Below are 11,987 nucleotides of genomic sequence, written 5' to 3'. Positions count from 1 at the left end.
TCTCATTCTAAAATTTTATTTTTATAGAAAAAGCTTTCAAAATTGGATTTCTCAGATTTGATGTAAAATAATAAGATAGTTTTAGTTATGGAATCATTCACCAAATAACCCTGACAAACAAAGCTAAAATCTCCTAACTTATTTAGGAAGAAAGAAATACAGCACTCTTGACTTAATTAGTCTTGTTAATATTAAGAAACCTTATGTGTTAGGAGTTCTTATTAATATTTATTCAAAAGATGTATCATCCCACTAAAACCCAACTCATCTCATTAAAAAAATTCCTTCTAAAATTTATAAAATTTCAATGATTCAGGACAACATGGAGAACGATATAATACACATCTATCTATCTTCCACCCTAATTTAACATTTTGCTATATTTGCTTTAGATTTTTTTTATTTAAAAAAAAAAAGTTGCAGAGACAACTGAAGCCCCCATTACTCCATTTCCGATATCACACAGTCTCCTCTCCCCTCAATTCTAGAGGGGATAATTTTTCTAAAGATACATACCCTTCCTATGTTTTTACACTCTTACTATATATTTGTGTTTTCACGAACATTAATGTTGTTATGTTTTCATAGTTACATAAATTATTCCCATTTATCATTTCATAATTTCCATTTTATACTCAACATTGCTTTTGAAATTTAGGCATATTAACACATATTTAGTTTAATTTTTCTACAGAGGTACTATTCTGCTGTTGATGGATATTTAGGTTGTTTCTAACCAAAGTAGCATGAATGTCCTTGTATATGTCTATTAGCAGATATGTGATTATTTCTTCCTATATTGCTTCAATGAAGACTTTTGCTTAAGCTGGTTAGGTGGAGTTTTTTTAAACTAAGCACAGGCAATTGAGGCAAACACTAGAAAGCTATTTTCTAATCTGTGTCTTACTTTCTACCTTAGTTTAACCTTTTCTTTCTTTGTTAAATGCTTGTGATACAAATAAAAGGTCACTAGAAAATATAAAACCTAAGCTTTAATTTTACTTGGAAATAGTTCTTCTATTTAGGACCATATAAGTTATATGTTTGTATATATGAAACTTCTGTTTGGAATTCCAGTGGTGTATCAATTCAGGAAAATAAAAGGAGGAGAATGTGTTATGCATCAGAATTTGAATGTTGCTTTTTGCAGAAGCAATGTCTACCTTTGATTGTTTTTCTCTTGGTATTCCTGATTTCACTTTATCATGTGGCTGGTCAAGAGTCAAATTATTCTTCCTTGCTTCACTGTCTTCAAGCAGGGGAACATAGTCATAACTATTATCTGCAAGACAAAAATCTCTTGGATGTTAGGAGGGAGCCCTTATTTTTGGTTTTACCTGAAAAAAAAAATACACACAACCATAATTTTGAAAGACAAGATTTTAAGCTATGAGTTTTAAAAAATTGTTTAGATAATAGTTCTTTTGACAAGTTGCCCATTTAGAGCTTTTCCTTCCCACTAAACCACACAAAACCCCTACTAAGTCAGTGGTCTGTAAAATACATATAATCTAGAAAACTAGAAATATGGTCTTTGCATCTTACCATCAGCAACAATTAAACTTTTACATAAGTCATATTTTCAGGTATGCGTTTCTTATTTGAGATAATTTATGTACATAACTACTCCATGCTTAGTGTAGAAAAATTAGAAAATGTAGACATGCCAAAAAGAATAAAAAATACGCCGGGCGCGGTGGCTCACGCCTGTAATCCTAGCACTCTAGGAGGCCGAGGTGGGTGGATCGCTCGAGGTCAGGAGTTCGAGACCAGCCTGAGCAAGAGCGAGACCCCGTCTCTACTAAAAATAGAAAGAAATTATCTGGACAACTAAAAATATATATATAGAAAAAATGAGCCGGGCATGGTGGCACATGCCTGTAGTCCCATCTACTTGGGAGGCTGAGGCAGAAGGATTGTTTAAGCCCAGGAGTTCAAGGTTGCTGTGAGCTAGGCTGACGCCACGGCACTCTAGCCAGGGCAACACAGTGAGACTGTGTCTCAAAAAAAAAAAAAAAAAAAAAAAAAGAATAAAAAATAAAAGCTACCCACAATTTTTATCACTTGTGAATTATTCCTGGTAACATTTTGGTTTCTACTCTGTCAGAGTTTTTCTATTGTTATGCATATAAATTCACTCATTAATTGTTTTTTTCCCGCATAAATGAAATAACATTATATTTATTTATGTATACTGCTTTGTTCACTTTGCTATATATTGTGAACATATAAGTTAACACCTGTTATCATCACTTTTCTTGGGTACATGGTTATTCATATGGTTCACTGTAACTTAACTTATTGGACATTTGTTTCTAGTTTTTTATTATTAAAAATTATACCGTGATGGACATCCTTGCATATATATCTTTGAGTCCCTGAACAACATTTTCTTATGATATTTTCTTAGGACTTGAATTTTTGGTTCAAAAGACACATTTTAAAGAGCTTTTGCTATTTATTGGCAAATTGCCTTTTAGGAAGTTTTATCAAATTAGAGTTCCACTATATAGTATATATAGGAGTCCATTTTCCCATATCCTGCAAGTGTTCATTTAAATAAACATAATATATAACTGTACCAGTTATTATATCTGAACTATTGAGAAACAACAGAGGAATAAAATAGAAAAACTCTGAGAGGTTTAAGAAATACATAAAATTAACATGAACATACCTCGACTAGAATTCACAAGAAGTAACTGTGATTTTAGCTTGTCAATAATTGTTTGTTGAAGTGACAGCTGTTCCTGTTGCTCACGTATTCTCTGCTCATAGTTCTCAGTCTACTGACATAAAAACCAGTTAGCTTGATATTTACTGACAGACATGAACATACATTTACTGTCCATTAATAATTATAAATAGATATGAGTAGCCCATTTTGTCATTTCCCAGGTATTGAGGATTTATTTATGAGATATGAACTGGCTCCAGGAATGTACTGTAATCATTACAAACATCATTTAAAAACACTTAAAGTATTGTAAATTTTTAAAAAAAATCACATTATTTAAAGAAATTTCAGTCAAGGGTTCAATGTATGGTTTCTTGGTCCTTCAGTTAGGATAAAAACTTTAATTTAGAATTTAATCCTTAATAGGGCCGGGCGCGGTGGCTCATGCCTGTAATCCTAGCTCTCTGGGAGGCCGAGGTGGGCGGATTGTTTGAGCTCAGGAGTTCGAGAGCAGCCTGAGCAAGAGCGAGACCCCGTCTCTACTAAAAATAGAAAGAAATTAATTGGACAACTAAAAATATGTAGAAAAAATTAGCCGGACATGGTGGCGCATGTCTGTAGTCCCAGCTACTTGGGAGGCTGAGGCAGGAGGATTGTTTGAGCCCAGGAGTTTGAGGTTGCTGTGAGGTAGGCTGACGCCACGGCACTCTAGCCTGGGCAACACAGTGAGACTCTGTCTCAAAAAAAAAAAAAATTTAATCCTTAATGATAACAAAGAAAGGAACATGAATGATAAAACAGAAGCTATATTATTCTGTAAAAAGACACTCTAAAAAAATTAAGATCCCATGTCTTTCAGAAAAACATACTTCTGAATTTATTTTTAGAGTACAAAAACACAAAATAAGTAGCTATAACTAAGACACTATGAAAACCAAAGGGACAAATAAAAATTATAAAATTATACTGACCAGAAACTTCTAACTTTTAAGAAGTCAGGAGAACACCATGGTTAATCATTAGTGTCTATCTTAAATACTGTAATTTCCCTTATATTTTTAATCCATTCATTTTGCTATTTTATTACAATGGCTGTGAGAATTAAGCAATGAAAAAAGACACAAGTTTGTATTGGGGAATACAGATGCTGCAAACCTTTAAGAAAATTTGAAAATGTTGTGTCACAATGATCAAATTAGTAGTCTTAAAAACATGTCATTGAAAAATAATAGAGAATTCTTTGTCAATTTCTATCCCTATAGGAACAAATAAATAAATGTCTAAATTGTAAATTCCTTGAAACATGAAATGCAGTCCTAATAATCTCAGAATGTCCTTCAGTAGATACTATTTTATTTTAAATTGACTCTTAATTGAAGTTCAAAATTAGTGAAGCTCTTATTTTCAGACAACAATGAGCCTAAAGATTTTTTTATCAATTACCCCGCTGGTCCTAGATTCTCAAATATAAATCAGCTTAAAAAATTAAAGCAAAATACCACATTTTCCCAAATAAAAGGCGAACTTTTCAAAGTAATACACTTTAAACATGAATAACTAATAGAGCTAATAAGTGACCCAAGTGGTATGTTGTCTTTGCATGTTGCCTGAGGGTAGTCTTAGAACTCTGCAAAGTAACTTATACTTAGGAGGTGTTCTGTATATACTTACTGAAAAAAAATAAAGGAAATAAAGATTCAAGTAAATTTTGTTATTATGAACAGAAGAATGAATCCTGTTGAGTCTGTCTGGACCATATGTCTAATGAATATGAGCCTCAGGACTTATCATTAGATACCCAAGTCTGGTCCAGGGCCAGGCTTCCCGGGACAAGACATCTTATTTCTACACAAATTGACACCCAACCCCTTAGAAAGAGTGGGTAAGTTGACTGAAAGAAGCCTCCAAACATCTATAGCAAATTTTTACTTAATATCTTAGATTTACCTGGGCTACACAGAGTCCAGGGCTGAAGAATCACTATAGTCTTCTCTATATACTTCTGTGTAATTAGAACTTTCTCTAAAGAACTCAAAAGTTCTTCATAAACATCAATCAATAAGTACCTATTCTTTCACCATATTTTGATTGGCATATATATTTGATTGTCCAGGGATTAAGTAACCAGTACAGAAAACTTAGCAAGTTAGAGATAGGCCCAGAATAAATGTTTAATTTATTCAAGCCTTAGCCCATTCTTCATCTACTACGGTATATTTCCCATCTTAATGAGGAAACCAAATGATCATATATTTTCTTTTGGAATCAACTCAGAAAGTTTCTGCCAGTTAATTTTCATCTTCTAGTCTCTGGCTTCAAAACATACTCTAGCACATCTGCATATAACATATAATGCTGAAAATGTATTCAATAGCTGGGAAAAATCAGTAGATTAATGGCTATTTCAAGTTGACGTTTTGAACCATTTCTGAAACTATTTAATAAATTATTATAAAGCTCAAGAAAATTCTGTAACAATTTTAAAAACCAATATTTTGCAAGTATAGCTGGGGAAAGAGAATAGTAATGGTCCATGTACTTTCCACATACTTACATTATAGTAGTTATGATATTCTAGTCTAATTGTCTAACGTCTGATTTCCCCTAGCCTGAGATCCTCAAGGGCAGAGACTATTCCCTCCTGATATCTCCATAGTATCATACAGTGCCTGGCACACAATGAGATGCTCAGTAAATATTAGGTGAATAAACAAATGAATTAGGTGATTAAAGAAATATCAGAGAAACAGATATGCCCTCAGAAGTGACCTGAAGGAACGGAGAAAATGGCTTTGTTTGTATTTCTATAGAGAAAACAGAAAAAATAGAAACAAGGTCAGTAGGTGAATAAGATGAAAAGAAATTAAGTTTGAGAAAATGTATACAAAAGATAGGAAATGTTTGAAGATTTTTTGGGAAACAAAAAGGAAGTTTATACCATTAGAAAAAAAGGTAGTAATTTGAGAAAATATATAGTCAGAAAAGAGTATAAAGAATTTGACCACAGGCTATGAGAGGGAAAGTGATATCAAATTAGGAAATAACCAGTAGAATTCAGTTTATTTGCTATGTTTGGAAACTAAATGAATCAAGTTTTTTTTTTTATTAAATGCTTTTTGTTCACCAAACATATCTGACTAAACTTATAATCTGAAAAGTCCTTTTAAATGGTCATATAATTGTTGCACAGTTACAGCATTTTCTTCTAAAACAATACAGTTACAAAGCAAGTGCATTCCAGTACTATCAAAGACCCCACAAAACAGAAAAATCACTAACAACCACATTGAAAATGTACAACAGCAATGTCTTGTCAACACTTCTGTACAGAGCACAGACATGACAGCTAAAACAGACAGAAGAGAAGATGCTTTTGACAGCCAGTGTGTGTGAATGATTCTTTGAGTCAGATGGCAGCAACAAGTTACCAACTAGGAGATCTGCATGACAACTAACCATCCATCTGTATCAAACACCATCTGGCCAAGATGACTCTGACTTCTGTGTATTTGACACTCCTTCCAATTCCAAAGACAAGCAAAACAAGTGGTCTACCAGTATCTAAAGAGGTAAACAGGTACTTAGATATCTGTGCCATAAGGTACTTTGTATTCTTTCTTAGTGTTCAAAAGCAAAACGAAAGACAATAGTGATCAAATATAGTACACATATTAAATTTATTAAAAATGGTTGCCCATACATACACTTGACCATCATAAATAAAGCAAAAGGTTTATTTCTAGAATTGTCCTTTTATGCAGGCAAAAGTTCAATACTTCCTCTTCAAAACTAAGGCAGCATATTTCCTATAATTTTGGACATACAGCTGTTCAAATTTTCATGAGTTCTATAAATATTAAAATAAAGTTCCTTAAGTTGAATTTTTTTCCTTTTGCTGACACTGAACATTCTCATTTTTCATATTTTCCAAGGCACTTACTTCCTACGTAGGTTAAAAAAATTCAAGTGCCCTTAAGTCATCTATAATATTCTAAATAGGACAAACATTATTTCTTCTCATCCTCAAGAACTAATCTCAATATTGTGAAAAATATCACTGCTTTCCTTCAGTAACTTATTAAGGAATTTAATAAATGTTGAATGGATTGAAAAAAAAGAAACAGTTTCAATTTAAAAATCTTTCAAACTGTTCCAAGATTAACAAAGAGAATGAAAGCTTTATTGAAGGATTTGCTTGGCTATCACGAATGTTCTCAATAGGAAGCTCCACACTTCATGAAGGAAGATAGTGAAATATTAATTATCCCGATACATAGCACTTTAGACACAAAATAATTAATTTAGACACAATCTAATTAAAATCCATTTTGAAATTTTGGTAAGCTAACATCAACTTCAAATTTTTTTAAAAATGCATGAGATCAGATAGGATTAGCAACTCGGAGATCTGGCTTACACACCTCTTTCTTCAACCATTCTCTGTCTACTAGGTTATAAGTCCTGCACACCTTCGCCTTCCAATACCAAAACTTATCTAGGAGATTTGCAATATGACAGATCAGATTACTGATCTAATTATCTAATATTAGGTGACCAGTGCTGCTACCAATTTCTCAGCATGCCAAATGGTAAACTATGACATATTTGCATTTTACAATCTTGTGTTTGGTCCTGATTAATAATTTACTTGCCTCTTTGAGCCTTTGGTTTCTTTCTCTTTGAAATGAAAATAAAATCTACCTGAAGGATTGAAGGAGACGGCATATGTAAAATATCTGTCTCATAATACACTCTTTGCAATTGCTAATTCCTTTCTTTTAATAATGAGCAAGGTATCTACATAGTATCTGGAGCCATGGAGTGAGGTCACTGCAGAAGTCCCCGCTAGGGCAATGCCTAGTGGAGTTGTGCAAGCACAGCCACCCTGGAGACCCCTGACAAATAGAGTCTCCAGTGTGCAACTCCAGCCAGGGAGAGTCAAAGGCATGTGATTTTAATATGTGAGTACTGCAGCCAGCAAAGCTGTGAGTGTGGCGTTGCTCGGAGGCTTGGAGGCCCAACTCCCACCCCAGTGTATCCAGAAGATGGGATGTGGAGTTAAAGATTATTCTCAAGCCTCAAGATTTAATCTTCTCCCTGTTGGGTTTTTTGGGGGGAGTGAGAGAGGGGATTGAATTTGGTTGAAACCTGTTATCCCTTTCTTGTTCCCTGTTGCTCCCTTTTGGAATGGGAATGTCTATCCTATGCCTGTCCCACCATAGTGTTTTGGAAACATATAATTTAATTTCACAGGCTCACAGCTGGAGAGGAATTTGCCTCTGGATAAATTGTACCTTCAGTCTCATCTCTGTATCTGATTTAGATAATATTTAAATGAGACTTTGGACTTAAGATTTTAAAGTTGATGCTGGAATGAGTTAAGACTTTTGGAGCTTCTGGGATGTATGTGTGTCACATACATGTATGCTCACATTCTTTGTATATGAGAAGGACATAAATTTGGGGGAGCCAAGGGTAGAATGATATACTTCAAATGTATGTCCCCTCCAAAATTCATGTTGAAACTTAATCTCTGTTATGCTGGTATTAAGAGGTGGGGCCTTTTAGGAGGTGAAGAGGTCATGAGGCTCATTCCCTTGTGAATGGGATTAAGGCCCTTATAAAAGATTTTAAACTGGCTGTGTTGGTTTATGCCTGCAGTCTCAGCTACTTGAGAGGCTGGGGCAAAATGACTGCCGGAGGGCAGGAATTCAAGACTAGCCTGGGGGCCGGGCGCGGTGGCTCATACCTGTAATCCTAGCACTCTGGGAGGCCGAGGCAGCAAGAGCGAGACCTCGTCTCTACTAAAAATAGAAAGAAATTAATCGGACAACTAAAAATATATAGAAAAAATGAGCCGGGCATGATGGCGCATGCCTGTAGTCCCAGCTACTTGGGAGGCTGAGGCAGGAGGATCGCTTGAGCCCAGGAGTTTGAGGTTGCTGTGAGCTAGGCTGACGCCACGGCACTCACTCTAGCCCGGGCAAAAGAGTGAGATTCTGTCTCAAAAAAAAAAAAGACTAGCTTGGGCAACAATGGGAGACCTTGTATCTATTAAAAAAAAAAAAAAGGCTTCACAGAGAATTTAGCCCTTTCTGCCCTCTGTCTCTTCTGCCATGTGAGATTACGGTGTTTGTCCCCTCCAGAAGGGAGACAAACAAGGTGCCATCTTGGAAGTGAACACTGCACCCTCACCAGACACCAACCCTGTTGGCACCTTGATCTTGGACTTCTCAGCCTCCAGAGCTGTGAGAAATAAATTTATTTTATTTATAAGTTACCTGATCTAAGGTATTTTTGTTATAGAGTACAAACGGACTAAGACACATGGCATGTAGTACACACATTCATCAACAAAACTTCTGGTTATCACTGAATTGTCACCAGATTTACCACACAACCAATCCATGCTCTAAATCAGTTCTCTATGTCTTTTTTCTAGTTCATTGTAATCTAGGACTCAGAAGTTTCTTCCCAACAAATCCGTGTGGTATCTCCATTGAATCAAAAATACTGTCAAGGCAAAAAAAAAAAAAAAAATACAAAAAAACCAAAACTCAAAAAACCTTGGTTGTTCAGTTTACAAAGAGACAAAATGGACTAAAAAATGATTAAAGAACAATTAATGGCTACTAAAAATTACAAAAACTGCATGTTTGTTGAAAAAATACAAAAAACAACAAAACAAGCACTACCACCACCATAACAAAAACAAAGTATGTACAAGTATGTACAGATATGTACAAAATAAAAAGTGACCTTCTCCTCCCTTACTTTGCCTTCCATTTATCCTCAAGGGTAACTACTATTGACATTTTGGTACATACCCTTTCAGAACTTCTATATTCATGTGTGTATGTATACCATACTTTTTAAAAAATGAGAACTGTTCTGCAACCAAATTTTTCAACTCAGCAACACATTATCATAATATGGTCATTTCACTTAATAGTTACTGTGTATGAAAATCAGAGAGCTTTATTTTCATTATCTTAATTAATCCTTAAGCAACCTTATGAGGAGATTATTTCCCACATTTTACAGATGAGAAAACTGAGGCTCAAAGAGGTACAAAATAATCTGCCCAAGGTTTCCCAGTAGGTAGTAGAGCTAGAATTTGAATCCATGTTTGTCTAAACACAAAGCCCAAGCCCCTAAATAATCACTATGCCATATAATGTGAATATATCTAGCTCTCCCAAGGCTCCTCTTTGCTATGTACTCTTTTTCTAGGTAATTTCATCCATGCCAGTGGCTGGCTATGTACCAGTGGCTCAAATTTCTCTTCTAGTCTAGACCTTTCTTCTGAGCTCCAGATCTATGTGGCCAACTGCTACTTCCACTTTCACATATTCAAAACTGATGTTCTCCCTCCAACTACTACTCCCTCTCACCTCTCTCCCCTCAAAATCTGGTTCTTTGCTAGTATTCATTCCTTTTCTCAGTTTATGACACCACTATCTATCCAGAAAGCTGTGACTACCCTTAACATCTAATTATTGTTGTATAGCCAACCCATTACCAAGTATCGATTTTAATCTTAAATATCTCTCAAATCTATTAAATTTTTTCATTTCCAATACAACTATCAGAGTTCAAGTTACCACAGCATTAATGGTCTACTGTAACAGTCTAATTGCTCTCCCTAAATATATCAGCCAATCCATTCTCCACACCATAGCCATTGTGTTCTTTGCAAAATGCAAACGTAATTATATCACCCCATACATTTTTTCCTACCCTACAAAAAAAAAACAAAAACCAAAAACCCTTACATGGCTTCTTAGTGGTTTTAGAATAAAGAATTGAAAGTCCTTAATATAGCCTCTAAGTCCCTACCTACATAGTCTTTCCTCTGACTCTTCCCATTGACTCTTTTTTCTCTCCCTTATACTTTCAGTTTTTTTAAACCAATGGGTCTTTATAATGCAGGTCCCTGTTCTTGGAAAGCCCCCCAACGCTGCCCTTTCAAAAATCACTAAATAAAGTGGTCTTCTCTGACCTAGATTAGGGAAGTCTCCAATAGACATTCTAATAGCAGATTACCTTTCTTCTTGATATTTCTCAGAGTTTGAAGCTATATTTGTGGAACTGTCACAAATCGTGATTAGTCTCTGCGTTACTAGACTGTACTGCCATTCCACAAAGCAAAGAGCATGTCTATTTGCTTATCATTACAGATCTAGTACTTAGTACAGTTCTTGATACATAGTGAGTGCTCAATATGTTTTTGAACAAATTTCATAATTTAAACATTGGTTATTAATAGATCCCCTTGGACGTACATCCTACGTAGCTACCTAGAAGTTTAGATAGGACATATTTTGGGAAATAAAAACTGGAGGAAAGAATACAAATATTTTCAATTCTGATAGGAAGATAATGAGTCTAGGCAAAGTACTGACAATACACAATAGAAGAAATGAGGCTTTGATCAGAAGCTACCAGAAGTATCTTTATTCTAATACCAGTAGCTTCAATAGAAAAAAACAAAACCAGAATGGACTGCTTTATCCCCATTGACACTTCACACAGAGCATATATGTTGTTGGCTAACAAAGAAAGGAAGAAAAAAGGGTGGCAAACAATAATGAAACTATTTACATCTTAAGTCAAAGTGAAGGTACTTTTGAAAAAAAAGTAGTACCTATAATATATTTTATGATCTCATTCAATCCTTTCAAACATGTTTTACAAGCTTTTAGAGGTAACATAACCTTTAAGGCTAAGGGTTTACATTTCAGATGGGTCAAGACTAGCTCTTGAATAAAGTAATCTGCAACAGAACAGTCCTTTTATTAAAGATCAGAATTGAAGAAGTGGAAAGAAAAAGAGAGAGAGAACATAATAATAAAAAAAGAACAGTCCTTATTGCTTTACATTTATTGTCAGAAAAACGTTAAAGAGGAGCTGTAATTTATGATAAAAAGAGAGCACAGTCAAATTTAGTTTTATTTTAGGCCTTCACCTCAGCCTCATTGGTTAGTCAATAAGGCTCTTTGCTTAGCATATTGGATGGTTTTAAATAGTATGTATCTTTCATCTTTCTTATCAGTACAAAGAGAAAGCAATTTATAGCACCTGAATTATTTTAGAATTAAGGAGATTGCTTCCTTTCTATATAAGACTTTGCCAATTTTTTTCTTTTAATCGAGGCTGGGCAAGAAGAGACAAATAATTTTTAGTTTACATTTCTCAACAAAGAGATTTATATTTTTTGATTATATAATGCAAAGGATCTTGAGATAAGCAGAAGAAGTCAGCTGCAGGTTTTCTATAACCTAATTGCTTGTGATTACAATAATTTGGA

The 11,987-nt window shown here is 34.6% G+C and overlaps 1 protein-coding gene across 1 annotated transcript in view; it reads right to left on the bottom strand.

Annotated features, from left to right (window-relative positions):
- LOC105819541 (TRAF family member-associated NF-kappa-B activator-like) overlaps positions 1-11,987 on the bottom strand; it is an 82,752-nt gene that overhangs the window by 18,978 nt on the left and 51,787 nt on the right. Inside the window, exons 3-4 of the mRNA XM_012655815.1 lie at positions 2,678-2,786; positions 1,164-1,282 (exon numbers count right to left, since the gene is read on the bottom strand). Coding sequence (XP_012511269.1) covers positions 1,164-1,282; positions 2,678-2,786 — 228 coding nt within the window. The remainder of the gene's footprint in view (positions 1-1,163; positions 1,283-2,677; positions 2,787-11,987) is intronic.

This window comes from Propithecus coquereli, unplaced genomic scaffold (assembly GCF_000956105.1).
Source record: "Propithecus coquereli isolate 6110/MARCELLA unplaced genomic scaffold, Pcoq_1.0 Scaffold49, whole genome shotgun sequence".
Taxonomy (NCBI): Eukaryota; Metazoa; Chordata; class Mammalia; order Primates; family Indriidae; genus Propithecus; species Propithecus coquereli.
The sequence above is the reverse complement of the archived record's forward strand: the minus strand, read 5'-3'. Positions and strand labels throughout refer to the sequence as shown.